Below are 15,840 nucleotides of genomic sequence, written 5' to 3' on the forward strand. Positions count from 1 at the left end.
GCGGCCTGCATCCAGAGCGGCCTGCATCCAGAGCGGCCTGCATCCAGAGCGGCCTGCATCCAGAGCGGCCTGCATCAGAGCGGCATGCATCCAGAGTGGCCTGCATCAGAGCGGCTTGCATCAGAGCGGCCTGCATCAGAGTGGCCTGCATTAGAGCAGCCTGCATCCAGAGCGGCCTGCATCCAGAGTGGCCTGCATCCAGAGCGGCCTGCATCCAGAGCGGCCTGCATCAGAGCGGCCTGCATCAGAGTGGCCTGCATCAGAGCAGCCTGCATCAGAGCAGCCTGCATCAAAGAAGCCTGCATCCAGAGCGGCCTGCATCAGAGAGGCCTGCATCAGAGCGGCCTGCATCAGAGCAGCCTGCATCCAGAGCTGCCTGCATCCAGAGCAGCCTGCATCCAGAGCAGCCTGCATCCAGAGCGGCCTGCATCAGAGCTGCCTGCATCCAGAGTGGCCTGCATCAGAGCGGCCTGCATCAGAGCGGCCTGCATCCAGAGCAGCCTGCATCCAGAGCAGCCTGCATCAGAGCAGCCTGCATCCAGAGCGGCCTGCATCCAGAGCGGCCTGCATCCAGAGCGGCCTGCATCCAGAGCGGCCTGCATCCAGAGCGGCCTGCATCAGAGCGGCATGCATCCAGAGTGGCCTGCATCAGAGCGGCCTGCATCAGAGCGGCCTGCATCAGAGTGGCCTGCATTAGAGCAGCCTGCATCCAGAGCAGCCTGCATCCAGAGTGGCCTGCATCCAGAGCGGCCTGCATCCAGAGCGGCCTGCATCAGAGCAGCCTGCATCAGAGCGGCCTGCAGCAGAGCCTCCTCCTGTTTTTGCACAATGAGCAGACAATCACTGAGAGGGCAGAAATAAAAACGTTCAGAGGAAACGATGCCCTGCACAGAGCTCATCGCTGCAGTGTTCAGCTTTAAAACACGGCAAACGCAGATATAAGACCTGCTCTGTGATTACCTCTTCCTCTTTTCAATAAAAACTTTTTCTTCTGAAACTGATGGAAACACTTAGTCAGTCTCTTTGTCCTGAACGATCGCTGTGTCTCTCCATCATTGGTCCCTCTGCTGCTGAGTTCAGGATCTGCTGTGGGTTAACGTTAGTGTCCTGAGTGGAGGATGATCCTGCCTCAGAGAAACGTCTCTGACTGAGGTCGGAGCATGCAGCAGGAATCTGTTGTGTCTTTCCTCATCTCTGGTGTTGGTGCGTTCACATAAACCAAACAAAGCCAAACAGAGCTCTGATGTTTCCATGAACTCTTCCTCTGGCTCTGAAAGTCTCAGCTGGACCCATGAGTCTGAAACCTGCTGTGGTCTCTGAGTGAGTCTCCACGGCCGGCCTGTCAGCCCACGCTCGCTCAGAGTGTGTGTCCAGCTCAGAGTGTGTGTCCAGCTCAGAGTATGTGTCCAGCTCAGTGTGTGTCCAGCTCAGTGTGTGCCCAGCTCAGAGTGTGTGTACAGCCCAGAGTGTGTGTCCACACAGCGGGACACAGGAGTGCATGTGATCAGTTAAAGGTCACCACACGGGGAGACGCAGCGTTGAGTGAGTGACTGTCTCTCCTCTGTTTGCCTTGGTCTCCTGCGCTCCTCTCTTCCTCTCCGTGTTCAGGCCACGGCGGCGTGGTCCCTGTGGGGCGGTGGGATTCACGGCGTGTGTCTGCGTGGGTTCCTGGCTCTGAAAGGGATAAATCTGCTTCCAGCGTTGGTGGGAGGAGCAGCGTTTGTGTTGTTCTCTCCGGGGTAGCTTTGTCATGGAGGGAGGAATCAGGCAGCGACATTTCTAAGCTGCTGCGAGGCACGCTGCAGTGAGGCACGCTGCTGCTGCGAGGCACGCTGCTGCAGCGAGGCACGCTGCTGCAGCGAGGCACGCTGCAGCTTCCTCTTTTCACATCACAGTCTGTGTTATCTCTGCCCTCCTCTGTTCAAGCATCTGGAGACAGAATCTGAACATTTTCTCCTGAAAAACAGCGTTTTATGGTGCTGGTCTACGTGTGCAGGACTCAGGCTGCTGTTCCTGTCTCAGTCTGTCTCAGTCTGTCTCAGTCTGTCTCAGTCTGTCTCAGTCTGTCTCAGTCTGTGTTATCAGCCTGTGAGGGTTTGTTTGTGCAGCAGCCTCCAAACACAGAGAGCATGAATGGGTCTGAGATACTGTTTCTGCTTCGAGACGCGTTAAAGAAAACACTGTGCTCAGAAACTCTAATCCTCATCATTTGGTACAGAAGTGAGAAAGGATGTTATTTTGTTATTTTTTACGCTCAGGTCTGCACCTCTCTTCCTTCCTGCTGTCATCACTTCTTTATGATGATTCTCTCATCGGGGGGCGGCTGTAAGCCCAGCTGTTATCTCACATTAACATTCACACTCTGATGTTTCACAGGTAAACTGCTCTTTATTCCAACAACCAGGAAACAGAAACCAGAGTGTTAAAGGAGTCAGTGATGAGGAGCTCCTCGTTCGCACTGATCTCCTCCTTCCTGATCCAGTGTTTCCAGGAGTCTGTGTGAACGCTGCTCCAGGAGGTGAAGACGTCTTCATGGAGGATCAGTCCCACACAGACCAGGGCCCTCAGTCATGAAGGAGGCCCCCTGACCCACCTGAAGCTCCATTGGTCCATTAAAGGATCCTGATGGCGCCCCCTCCACTGAGCCGCCGTGGAAACATCTCCAGGCTCAGCTCTAGGAGATGGTTTTGGGTCTACCTCTGGACTCTCTGATCCCTGACCCTCAGGATCTTTGGAGAAATCCAACATGGCCGTCTGACGGCGTCAAGCCTCAGCAGAGATGGCGTGGTCAGGAGGTCATGGAGAGAGAAACCCTGACAGGAAGTCACTGAATCCATGTTTTACAGCAGATTCAGTCTCTGAGGGGCCGAGCTCGGACACTTTCATCAGAGGAGGAACACAACGCTTAGCTTTAGCTGTTGTTAGAAATAAATGTTTACATTTTGACTCTGAGCCTTTTTAGGATCCAACCGTGCAGATTTAGATTTGTTAAATGTCTGAACTGGTCTTAAAAACTTAGATCAGGAGTGTTTTTCTGACAGCTGTTCAAACTCTTTCAGTCGATGTATTAACTAAATTATTTGTTGTTGGAGATCTGAGCCATAAACAAACTTCTGACTCCTTCAGATCCTGGATCCATCACTCAGATCAAACCCTCTGTAGCTGTTCAGGTTTTATGTGGATGATGTTTTTCTGGGTCAGATGCAGTGAGCGCTGACATTAAACAGTCTGTGTGTTGCAGAGAGCAGATCCGTGTTTTGTCTGTGGAGCAGATCACGTGTCGTCAGCTCCAGCACAGAGACAACACGGCGTCATGTGGAGCACAGATATGGGTGACGACAAACGTGGGAAACACGGGAACATTACACGCTGCACATGAGCAGAACACGCTCCCGTGTCGGCGTCTCCTCCCTGGATGATTCATCTCAGCCGGAGGCTCGACGGAGCGGAGAACAGATGATCCATCACACATCGCAGGGAGGAGCATCTCTGTTACTCCTCCATGTTTATTAGCTCCTCCTCTCTGTCCTCCTCTCTGTCCTCCTCTCTGCCCTCCTCTCTGTCCTCCTCTCTGTCCTCCTCTCTGTCCTCCTCTCTGTCCTCCTCTCTGTCCTCTCTGTCCTCCTCTCTGTCCTCCTCTCTGTCCTCCTCTCTGTCCTTCTCTCTGTCCTCTCTGCCCTCCTCTCTGTCCTCCTCTCTTTCCTCCTCTCTCTCCTCCTCTCTGTCCTCCTCTCCTCACAAAGTGAGACCTGGTTTCCTCTCTGCTCCCTGACGCTCAGGCTCTGTGTGTCTGCTCCTCTCACGCCTCCCTGCCTCCTCCTGCACTGGAGGAGGAGAGGAGGAGAGGAGCCACTGAGGCAGAATGAACCTCCTCTTCCTGCCCTCAGTCCCCACCGGCGCGGTCTGCACACGCTCAGATGTGACATCACTTCACAGATGCCATGCAGGGCAATTACATAACACACACACACACACACTTAGACACACACACCTCAAAGGAGCAGCTGAGGGCAGCTCAGAGGTTGGACACACACGTTCTCCGGCGTCAAGCGGCGTCAAGCGGCGTGAAGCGGCGTGAAGCGGCGTGAAGCGGCGGTGACCATGTGACTGCAGAGGAAGCTGATGCTCAGGATGTTTTTAAGAAGCAGCGTCTGATGGAGAGTGGCTCAAAGATCAAACTGCTGATCAGACTTTCAAAGCGTCTGTGTTTGGTATTTTTACATCAAGAAGAGAAAAAGACTGAACACAGCTTTGAGCTGTCACTGCTGCTGGTGTTGATCAGTCTCAGGTTTTCTCCATGGAGGTGATTCAGCACAGAGCAGAGTCCTGACCCAGAGGACAGACCCAGAGTCCTGACCCAGAGGACAGACCCAGAGTCCTGACCCAGAGGACAGACCCAGAGGACAGACCCAGAGTCCTGACCCAGAGGACAGACCCAGAGGACAGACCCAGAGGACAGACCCAGAGGACAGACCCAGAGGACAGACCCAGGCTTCATGTTAGCAAACATTAGCATTAGAAAAACTTCTCTTCAGCTGCAACAAGCAAAGCCTGACTTCAGGAAAGATGCTTTCCCTCACCAGCGTTTTTCATGCAGGATTATACAAAAAGAAGAAGAAGAAGAAGAAAGAGACGCGTGAATAAAGAACATTTAGTCCATATTTAACCGAACCATCCACAGCACAACTTCTCTCAGCAGCTCATTCTGCTTCCTGTCAGTCAGAGCGACACCAACATGTTTGCTTCCTGTTTTTCTTTCCTGGAGTTATCTTGGACAGAAACGGGGCCTGCCTCTCTCTGATCAGAGTCCGCTCGCAGCAGGAAATTTACCCGCTCCATAAAATATGAAGCGACGAGCGTCGACTGTGTAACACTTATGTAACGACATCAACTATGTATGATGACACAATAAGCAGGACGCAAGTTAAAGCAGCGCCGCAGAGCGCGGCTCCAAAGATCTGTGAGAATAAAGTGGTGTTAGAGGAGCAGGAGGAGCAGGAGGAGCTGGAGGAGCAGGTCTGAACAGGTCTGAACAGGTCTGAACAGGTCTGAACAGGTCTGAGCAGGTCTGAGCAGGAGGAGCAGGTCTGAACAGGTCTGAACAGGTCTGAGCAGGTCTGAACAGGTCTGAACAGGTCTGAACAGGTCTGAGCAGGTCTGAGCAGGTCTGAGCAGGAGGAGCAGGTCTGAACAGGTCTGAACAGGTCTGAGCAGGTCTGAACAGGTCTGAACAGGTCTGAACAGGTCTGAACAGGTCTGAGCAGGTCTGAGCAGGAGGAGCAGGTCTGAACAGGTCTGAACAGGTCTGAGCAGGTCTGAACAGGAGGAGCAGGTCTGAACAGGTCTGAACAGGTCTGAGCAGGTCTGAGCAGGTCTGAACAGGAGGAGCAGGTCTGAACAGGTCTGAACAGGTCTGAGCAGGTCTGAGCAGGTCTGAACAGGAGGAGCAGGTCTGAACAGGTCTGAGCAGGTCTGAACAGGTCTGAGCAGGTCTGAGCAGGTCTGAACAGGTCTGAACAGGAGGAGCAGGTCTGAACAGGTCTGAACAGGTCTGAACAGGTCTGAGCAGGTCTGAGCAGGTCTGAACAGGTCTGAACAGGAGGAGCAGGTCTGAACAGGTCTAAGCAGGTCTGAACAGGTCTGAGCAGGTCTGAACAGGTCTGAACAGGTCTGAACAGGTCTGAACAGGTCCGAGCAGGTCTGAACAGGTCTGAACAGGTCTGAACAGGTCTGAGCAGGTCTGAACAGGAGGAGCAGGTCTGAACAGGTCTGAACGGGTCCGAACAGGTCTGAACAGGTCTGAGCAGGTCTGTGCAGGTCTCAGAGAGTTTAAAGAGAAACTGTTCAGCCTCTCTGTTGTTAAAAACCAGCAGGTCCCTGGATGTTCAGACTGAGCGCGTGCAGGTTTTCAAACTCTGCATCATCACATGTTGGAGAAATGCCTGAATCTGAGATCAAAACACTCCACCACACATGATGACATCATCACATTAACTCCCATAGCTCCACCCACTGCACCGGCCAATCAGAGGAGAGGGGGTCTGTGAAGCTGGGAGCCTTAAAGAGACAGAGGCTGAAAAAGGGGCTTTTCTAAAACCTCAGTCGGAGGAAAACAGGGATTTTTTTTGAGCTGTAAACCACGTAGAGGTTCTACGGGAGCACCAGAGGGACAGAATAGAGACTGAGAGAAGCTCCTACCCCCTCTTTAAGGAACAGATTTGACTTATATTTCAGCTAAGGAAAGATTCCTGGTCGACCATACAGATGAGTTAATCCGTCTGAACATCAGAGTCTGATCTCTGAGTGTGTCCTGATGCAGATAACTAAAGTCCACGTTGGCTCATCCAGACACTCCAAGCCCAGATCCAGTGCGGTGGTATTTCCCTCGTTGTGCCCTGAACGTTTGCATAAAAGCAGCTTTGAACTAATGGAGAGTGTTCCTGAAAGGCCGGTGTGTGGAGCTCACAGAGCGTCTCTCCTCAGACCTCTCCGTCTGCTCAGCTGTTAATGAGAGATGCTGGCCGCTCGGAGATGTGTTGTCCGCTGTGATTATGCATGATCACAGGAAGCGGACCGGCTCCAAAGTGCCCCCCTGCTGTGTGTGCTGGTTTTTAGAAGCACAGTTGCCATGGAGACACTTTGGGTTGCCTCGCCGTGATGTGTGGCGACATGTGAGTCGGCTTTGTGGCCGGGGACACGGAGTGATGGAGGGTGGTACCTGGGCCTGTGGAGGGACATGGATGAGCCTGGTGAATATGGATCAGCTGCTTTATGTAACCGTGGTGACGGGGTCTCGCTCAGAGGAGGAAGTTCAGTCACAGATGCAGATCTACAAAGAGACTACATGTATGTAAACATCAGACGTTTCTCTGTGATGAGGCCTGATGGGTTTGTTACGTAATCTGCCTTTAAACGGGTCAGAGAGCTTCAGAGGGTTACCTTCACGTGTGTGTGTGTGTGTGTGTGTGTGTGTGTGTGTGTGTGTCCAGCTTCAGATCAGGGTGACTGATGCTCTAAATATTGGATGAGCTCATCTGTGACCGAGAAGAGGAGGGAAACTGCCAAAACTGGAAACTGGAGCAAACGCTGTCACACACACACACACACACACACACACACACACACACACACACACACACACACACACACACACACACACACACACACACACACACACACACACACGGCGTCTCCAGGTTGATCCTGCGTGGAGAAAGAAGCGACACACACACACCCTCGCTGTGTTCCTGACACACTCCACGCTGTGACGGGAACAATCAGACGCTCCGGCTGCTGCAGCTTCACGTGTGGAGACTTTCTGCTCACGTGCAAATTATCATGATGTGTGTTTGAGCTAAAGAGCGACTTGTTTTCTTCACTTGATCAGTCCTTGAACCGTCAAATATCCAAACACACCGATAAAAATGAAGCAGCTGCTGAACGGACGTCCAGGTGATGTGGAGCATCCTGGGTTCATGTTTAAAGAGAGTCTCTGATGAAGATGGTCTGAGTGTGTTTAGTTAATCACAGGACAGAGGCCTGTACAGACAGTCAGTCACCATCAGTCTATGAGGTCATGAATAACCAGCTGTGTTAACAGGAAGTAGATGTAGCCTTCAGTCCGGCCTCGCTGCGGTCACCATCTTGGTTTTTAGACCCTTGTTCACAGTTTCCCAGGTGGATACTTGTCCTTTACCTGTAGTCCTCCTTAAAGGAATACAACGAGGCGTCTATCTAACTTCAACAAGAGGAGTCGCCCCCTGCTGGCCAATCACAGAAGTCGATTTGAGGCCCGTCTGGATTGATGCTACGTACGGCTTTAATCCAGATCTTTAAATCAGGCGACAGACGATTCATGTGTGGGGTGAAACCAGAGGATCAGACCAACAGAGAGGGAGTGAGTGGAGTCAGTTTCAGGCAGCAGCAGGTGGAGGTTTGCTGTGAATGAGTGAGTGAGTGAGTGAATGAGTGAATGAGCGAATGAGTGAATGAGCGAATGAGTGTGTGTTTGCTGCTGATCTCTGCTGACATTACTCTCCTCCCTCCTCCTCCTCCCTCCTCCTCCCTCCTCCTCTGTGCATGAGGACAAACTTGCAATCTGAGCCCATAGTCCCATTTCTCATCGCGGCCAGCGCTGCCAGCGATGAATCCCTGTAAATCACAGGCTCAGCAGCCGTGCTGTGATGCTGCGGAGGCTGGGAGCGCCTCCAGACTGCTCCTGGAAGGATGGAGTGATGTAGAGATAGTGGTAGTGAGGGGAAAGGTCAGGGAGGAGAGGAGCAGGAACGCTTACTAAACTACGGGTGGAAAGAAAACAAAGCAGGAACTGGACAGGTTATGAAATAAAAACCGGATGTGGACGAGGAAGAGAAAAAGCAACGAGAACAAAATGTACGCTCTGTGCAGCCCGTCAGCCTGTCCAACGATCAGCCTCTCCTGAGCCAACTGACAGGCCAAAACAGGAAACAGGAAATACAATTATCCCCTCAGTACGCTGGTGATCACACACACAGGTGGAAACAGAAAAGCAGCTTTGGTGAAAACGTCCTCAGAGCAGGTGGTTTCATCCTGACATTTCATCTCATTCAGACGACCCTGACGTCTGCTGCAGGAGCTGAGGATGCTCCTGTGAGGATGCTCCTGTGAGGATGCTCCTGGGAGGATGCTCCTGTGAGGATGCTCCTGTGAGGATGCTCCTGTGAGGATGCTCCTGGGAGGATGCTCCTGTGAGGATGCTCCTGTGAGGATGCTCCTGTGAGGATGCTCCTGGGAGGATGCTCCTGGGAGGCGCAGCCTGTCGCTCAGAGTCTGACGCTTCAGAAATATTTTGACAGGAGGGAAGAGAGGCAGCTGGATTTCATTTAGAAACACCTGAATCTGAATCCAATCGGAAATTTCACAACGTCTCAGTTTTATCTCACCTGAAGCTCGCTCAGAGGCAAAGGATGGAGTTTTTTAAACATTTAATTTCCAATAACTAAAGCTCAATAAACCGGTTTAAAATGATCAAATGAGTTAAGTTATGAGCATAAATTAAACACAAACACTGTTTTTCCCTCATCTCTGTCTGAGCTCCTGTGGGAGCTCTCCATGGTGCTGAAACACAGACGCAGCCGTGAAGACGCTTTTACCTCACCTTTATCACCTTCCTCAGCTTCCTGAAAGTAAACAGCTCCTACTAAACCTCCTGAAGCTCCTGCCAACAACTCAACAACCTCACATCCCTCATCAGAGCTGCAGACAGAGCTGCAGAGACAGAGCTGCAGACAGAGCTGCAGAGACAGAGCTCAGAGACAGAGCTCATAGACAGAGCTCAGAGACAGAGCTGCAGAGACAGAGCTGCAGACAGAGCTGCAGAGACAGAGCTGCAGAGACAGAGCTGCAGAGACAGAGCTGCAGAGACAGAGCTCAGAGACAGAGCTGCAGAGACAGAGCTCAGAGACAGAGCTGCAGAGACAGAGCTGCAGAGACAGAGCTGCAGAGACAGAGTTCAGAGACAGAGCTCAGAGACAGAGTTCAGAGACAGAGCTCAGAGACAGAGCTCAGAGACAGAGCTGCAGAGACAGAGCTGCAGAGACAGAGCTGCAGAGACAGAGCTCAGAGACAGAGCTCAGAGACAGAGCTCAGAGACAGAGCTGCAGAGACAGAGCTGCAGAGACAGAGCTGCAGGATGGAGGAGATCCAAACACGTCAGTCTCTATCAGCGACCCATGAGTCAGACCCACATCAGGACAGGAGGGTGGAGGTGACAGGCTGGAGTAAACCTTGCTCAAGGGCACCACTGCAGGAAAAATCTCCTTAAACTCAGAGAAGGAGCAGATCTAAAGTGTCTGTCTGTGCAGGACTCTGTGTGGGGACGAACAGTGAGAGGATCAGGAGGTAAAACACTCCAGTCCTCCTCCTGCTCCTGTTAAAGCTGTGATGGGTCTCAGAGTGCAGCAGTCCATCGTCATGATCAGGGCAGACTAACGGACCCCTCCTCAACCGTATAAAAACACAAACACACATGAAGACAACAAATCTTCAAACACAACACAGACACACAAGAAACGCCTCACTTTAAAAAGCCTGGGATCAATGAGAGAACAGAGACTGAACGGTGGACGTGAAGTGAGCTGCTGTCAATTAACAGAGAAACTGTGTGTTTATCTTTGTGTGTGTGTGTGTGTGTGTGTGTGTGTGTGTGTGTGTGTGTGTGTGTGTGTGTGTGTGTGTGTGTGTGTGTGTGTGTGTGTGTGTGTGTGTGTGTGTGTGTGTGTGTGTGTGTTTGTCTGTGTGTGTGTGTGTGTGTTCCTCTGCTGTAACCTGAGTGTGTTTACATCCTTTTCATTCATCTGACGCTAACGAGGAGTCTCAACAATCACAACAAAGTCAATTTGATTTCGACAAAGGCGGAGACGATGAGTGGGAGTTTGTTTGTTTCCATCAACCACGACAAAAAAAACAGATTTTAGGGTTTCAATCAGAGGCTATTATTCTTCAGATTCCTAAGACACTGAAGCAGAAACACACACACACACACACACACACATCAAGGCCTCTCAGGGCACAGAGGCTGTTAGCAATCAGAGGCCTGTCTGCAGCAGCTTCACTAAAATCACTCTGGGTCTTTCCACGGTGAAGTGATTACGCTGTGAACACGCCGCTCAGACACAGAAAACACAGAACAACAAACCTGCTGCTGGAAACCCTCAGACCTGGGCTCTGTTCCCACCTGCGTGGGTCAGCGTGGGTCAGCGTGGGTCAGCGTGGGTCAGCGTGGGTCAGCGTGGGTCTGCTGGGAGCTGCTGGGAGCTGCTGGGAGCTGCTGGGAGCTGCTGGGAGCTGCTGGGAGCTGCTGGGAGCTGCTGGGAGCTGCTGGGAGCTGCTGGGAGCTGCTGGGAGCTGCTGGGAGCTGCTGGGAGCTGCTGGGAGCTGCTGGGAGCTGCTGGGAGCTGCTGGGAGCTGCTGGGAGCTGCTGGTCACAGGAAGCTTTCAGGAGCAGATCAGAGGAGGAAGTTTAACAGACATGATCCAGTTACAGTCGTCGCGCTCGGCCCTCTCCTTCCCTTCAGCTTAGCAGCAGTAAATTATTCATTCTGTGAGCTTCGTCTGTCAAACATCAGCATCCAGACTCATCTTTTACAGCATCCTTTAAAGTTAGTTTCTCTCTGTCTCCATCAAGCCTCATGTCAGAGCGCTGACTCCAGTTTGTCTCAGAGTAAAGACACAGACATCCGGCCTCCAGCTCCCAGCATCCATCCCAGCTCCCCCCTCTCCCCTGAGGTTACCAGCTCCTCCTGCTCCTCCAGCTCCTCCTGCTCCACCAGCTCCTCCTGCTCCACCAGCTCCTCCTGCTCCACCAGCTCCTCCTGCTCCACCAGCTCCTCCTGCTCCTCCAGCTCCCTCCTCACGTCCTGCAGCTCTCACAGCCAGTCATTTAGCGACAGCCTGCAGAGGGAGGTCCACTGGGCTTTTAAACACACTCTTTCTGTTTGTATCCGTATGATGAGGGTGTGCCGCTGTGGATGCAGCCGTGAGCCCTGGAGAAATGTGAAACAGATAACCTGAGGCTCAGGAAACCTGCCAGCACTGCCAGGAAAGACTCCCCTCCTCCTCCTCCTCCTCTCCTCCTCCTCTCCTCCTCCCCTCCTCCTCTGTGGATGATATCAGGCCCTGCCTTCCCGGGCTGTGATGTCATCCTCCCAGCGCCTGCTCAGCGGTCATCGCCGTTTGGGTCGAGCTGAGGATCCAGAGAGCAGGAAGAGCCTCTTCCCTCCGCTCCCTGCTCCATCCTTCAGCCTCAGCTGCTGCTCTCTTCCTCCCATCCTCACGTCTGTTAGAAACACATCCTAAACTGACCACACATCCTCACATCAGACAGGTACATCTGCCAGCTTCAAACCCAGAGAGTATCATCTCACAGCACTTCTCTGAGCTGTGACTTTTTCCCCAAGACGTCTGACTGATTCTTCAAGTTCTGACTTTAATCTGTTTGTTTTATTTTTTTCCTTGAGTTTTTTGAAGGCGAACACCCACCCACTGTCCAATGGGGAAAAATGAGTATTTATTTACAACATTTGAGTATTAGACCTGCAGCCATCTTCTCATCATGACGTCAAAGCTCAGTTGATCTATGACTCAGCCCCGTCACCTCCACTGCACGGCACTTTAACATCCTTGAGCAATAACTTCTGGCCATGACCTCTTGCTTATGTGACTGTTGTTTGTTGTCCAGTATTTTGTTATTTAAAATGCTGCGTCCTTGGCCAGTAGCTGTCTGAGACAAATTTCCTGCAAAGGACAATCAAGTTGATCTAATCTAATCTAACTCACTCAGACAGTGAGCATTCAGTGACAGGTGTGATGGCAGGTGTCCCAGTAGGAGACATTTCTCTGGATGCTGTTGATGATTGATGGAGACAGAAAGATCACAGATCATCTTTCAGTCCCAGAGTCTCTAAAGTCCTCGTTGGAGGGATGTTTCAATCATTTTATTGATGAAGTTTGATCAAAAGCTTCAGAGCAAACCTGATAAACAGCATTTAGTTAGCATCAGCATCTGGTTAGCATCAGCGTCTGGTTAGCATCAGCGTCTGGTTAGCATCAGCGTCTGGTTAGCATCAGCGTCTGGTTAGCATCAGCGTCTCAGACAGAGACAGAGGATTAGCTTTGGTCAGGACAGAAATAAAACCTCCTTTTACCATCTTTACTGAGAGTGTGTCTCTGTTAGTTTGGAGCAGGATTTACACTGAATCATTCAGCACAACGTTTGACAACCTTTGTTATCTCAGCTGTTACAGATAAGCTAATGAAGCTAAGCTACAGAAGCTAAGGTTAGCTTAACTAGAGCCATTTGGACAACAGCTAACAATGATGAACGATCACCAAAAAACAAAAACTGGAACAAAACAAACTCCCAACAAACAAAGAGACATGATGAACAATGCAGCTGGGAGCTAACGCTAGGCTAACTTTATCTGATGTTAGATAAAATCCCAAAGAGCCTGTCAGACTGCAGTGGTGGCTCTAGGGTTAGAGATAACTTTATATTTCTTTACGATGTCAGCTGAGCTCAGAGCAGATGGAGACGTCCTTCAATCGTTGGTCTGCTGCTGGACTTCATCCAAAGAAAACACTTTGCTCTGTTCAGATGTGTCTGAGGAAAGGGTTAAAAACACACCTCCTCACCTCCTCACCTCCTCACCCATCTCAGGATAACTTGTTCTGGAGTTGCATGTTTCTTATAAACACAGTTTGACCTTATTTAAACTAAAAATCTTTGAAAACTTCATAAAACGGGCAAAAACTGATTTTCCTCAAAGCGTTTTAATGGACGTCAGCCAGAGAATGACTCAGTGTGGGGTCATTACAATATAGATATACGAGCTGTGATTGGCTCATCCAGTTTGAGGGCGGGACTTGGCATTTTTTCCAAATCAGTTGCTGTTTGCACAGAGGTTGAAGCTGTTTGACCCTCTGCAGCTCTGACCCTTGGATGTAGGTGTGTTTAGCGCCTGGGGGTCTCAGATCAGAGCCACTGCTGACAAACGTGTTTTTACAGAGGTCAACTCTCCTGATGAAGACAGGCCTGACTTCAGTGACTCTTAGCAAGCTCGACACATGATGTGGTTTTGTTTACTTGGCCGTCTGAAGTCCAGTTATTAAACTTTAGTTTCCTTTCAGAGCTGACATAAAGACGTGAAGCAGGTTCAGAGTCCTTCCTGAGGTTTACAGGAATCAGGAGCAGACCAGGTGGAAACACACGGTGTTCGTGGAGAGTTTAGGAATTAGCTGATTGCACACATGAGCAGAAGTTGTTGTCCTGTAGCTGCTGATGGATTCTTCCAGTCGTGATTTCAGTTCCATTGTTTGCTCCTCAGAAGACGGAGAGAGGAGTGTATTTATAGACCCAACATGTAGGCGTGAGTCTGTTGGAGCTCTCACACCAACCATGGACGCCTACACACTCAGCACTAACTTACAAACTGATCATTCTTACACAACCACATCTTTGCCTGACTCAACCAGAGCCAGCAGGATGGAGGACACGCCACAGAGACAGCTGGGACCAGAAAGCGTCAGGTCAGATATGATGGAGGGCGTGGAGCGGTTCACAGAGAGCGCCGTGCGTTGGTTTATCACGCTGCTGCGTCGCTGCAAAGCCTGCTCCTCAAACTGCCGAGCTACTGTGGGAGGAAATCCATCTTTGATCCTCAGCTGGAAACGTAGAGACTGCTGCTGCACCTTTCTGTTTCCATGGAAACCACCTGAGTGACAGGCCTGAGGTAGCTGCTGCTGCTGCTGCGTAACAAACAGGCATCTGCTGAGAGGGAAGGAGATCTGCCTCCATTCATCCCCTCCTCCTTAATCCTCCTTCTTCTCCTGCTCCACTAATTGGATCAGCTGCTCCAGCCTCCCACTCCTCTTCCTCTTCCTCTTCCTCTTCCTCACCTTTCACCTTCACCTGAGCACTCTCACCTTTATATACGGACTGCTCCTTTAAACTGATCAGCTGACCTGCTGCAGAGGCTCAAACTCACTCACACACACGCACACACACACACACACACACACACACACACACACACACACACACACACACACACACACACACAGATTACATCACTCCTGTGTGCTGTGGCTGTAAAGTGGGGGTGTGCAGGTGTGTGTAGGTGTGTGTAGGTGTTTTCACGGTGACCTGGATGAATGGAGTAATTAGCGCTGATCAGCAGCGTCACTCGGAGCTCGGAGCTCGGAGCTCGGAGCTCGGAGCTCGGAGCTCGGAGCAGCGGATGTCTCTTACCTGGGCTGAAGTGGGAGCTGAAGGCAGAGCCGGGGCTGAGGAGCACCGAGGACACGGTCACCAGGAGCAGCAGCATCTTCATCACCGGGGAGCAGACCTCTCAGAGCTCAGGGGGTTTTCAGAGAGCAGACTTTATTTCCTGGACGCAGCTTCATGTCTCCTTTCCGAACCGGACCCTGGAGATCCCCCGACGCGTCCCTCCATCGCTCCTGAACCGCTGATTGAGACCGATGCTGACAGGAGCGCGCTTTCCTCGGCGTACAGGAGTCACAGCAGGCCGAGGCTGCCCCTTTCCCTCCCCCTCTTTAACTCCAAGATCCAGATCCTGGACCCGGGTCCCTCCGACAGCAGCAGTCCAGGAATAATCCCCGTTTTCAGTGCGGAGAAAAGCGCTCAGCTCACCGCGACACCTGGACACGGTCACATCCCCTGAGAGCCCTGACAGACCGGAATCAGACACCTGACATGTCTGTGGACGACCTGGAACCGGACCGAACCTTCAGTTTGGAGCCTGGTCCTCTCGGAGCTGTCCGCGGTGCTGACAGCACAGCGCCATCTTGCTCGGTAATGCTGCTGAGGAGAATTCACAGGCGCGTTTTGCGCGCTGTCTGCAGGGGGAGGGGGCTGCTACAGGCTGAGCATGGAGCTGCTCCGACATGTTCACATGACCTGAGAGAGCAGCGCAGCAGCAGATGGAGGGAAACGGCTCTGCAAGCGTGCAGCTCAGTTTCTGTGGTCACATCCACAGCCCCAGACTCCCCGGGCCCTGCAGAGCAAACCTGTCTCTCCTGACTGCACAGTGTGTGTGTGTGAGCCAGATCCTGCAGCTGCCCCTTCCTCTGCCTCCTCCTCTGCCTCCTCCTCCTCTGCCTCCTCTCCCTCAGTGAAATCAGTCTCCCATGAACAGTGATGTAACAGGGGGGAAAGGCACACAGCAGGACTTGGCTTTAGGACTATCCCCTTCAAATCCTACTGTTCATACATGTTGGATGAGGCCCCCTCCCCCACACGGCAACATGCATCCTCTCCTCCTCTCCTCCTCTCCTCCTCTCCTC

General features: G+C 51.8%; 1 protein-coding gene across 3 annotated transcripts in view; it reads right to left on the reverse strand.

Moving 5' to 3' along the window:
• aatkb (apoptosis-associated tyrosine kinase b) overlaps nucleotides 1-15,570 on the reverse strand; it is a 46,134-nt gene extending 30,564 nt beyond the window's left edge. For all 3 annotated transcript variants that reach the window (XM_074662804.1, XM_074662803.1, XM_074662802.1), the window contains exon 1: nucleotides 14,786-15,570. In XM_074662804.1, coding sequence (XP_074518905.1) covers nucleotides 14,786-14,867 — 82 coding nt within the window. In that variant the 5' untranslated portion in view covers nucleotides 14,868-15,570. The remainder of the gene's footprint in view (nucleotides 1-14,785) is intronic.
• Nucleotides 15,571-15,840: the final 270 nt, after the last annotated feature.

This window comes from Halichoeres trimaculatus, unplaced genomic scaffold (genome assembly GCF_033239565.1).
Source record: "Halichoeres trimaculatus isolate MK-OKI-2021-1 unplaced genomic scaffold, fHalTri1.1 fHalTri1_scaffold_23, whole genome shotgun sequence".
NCBI lineage: Eukaryota > Metazoa > Chordata > Actinopteri > Labriformes > Labridae > Halichoeres > Halichoeres trimaculatus.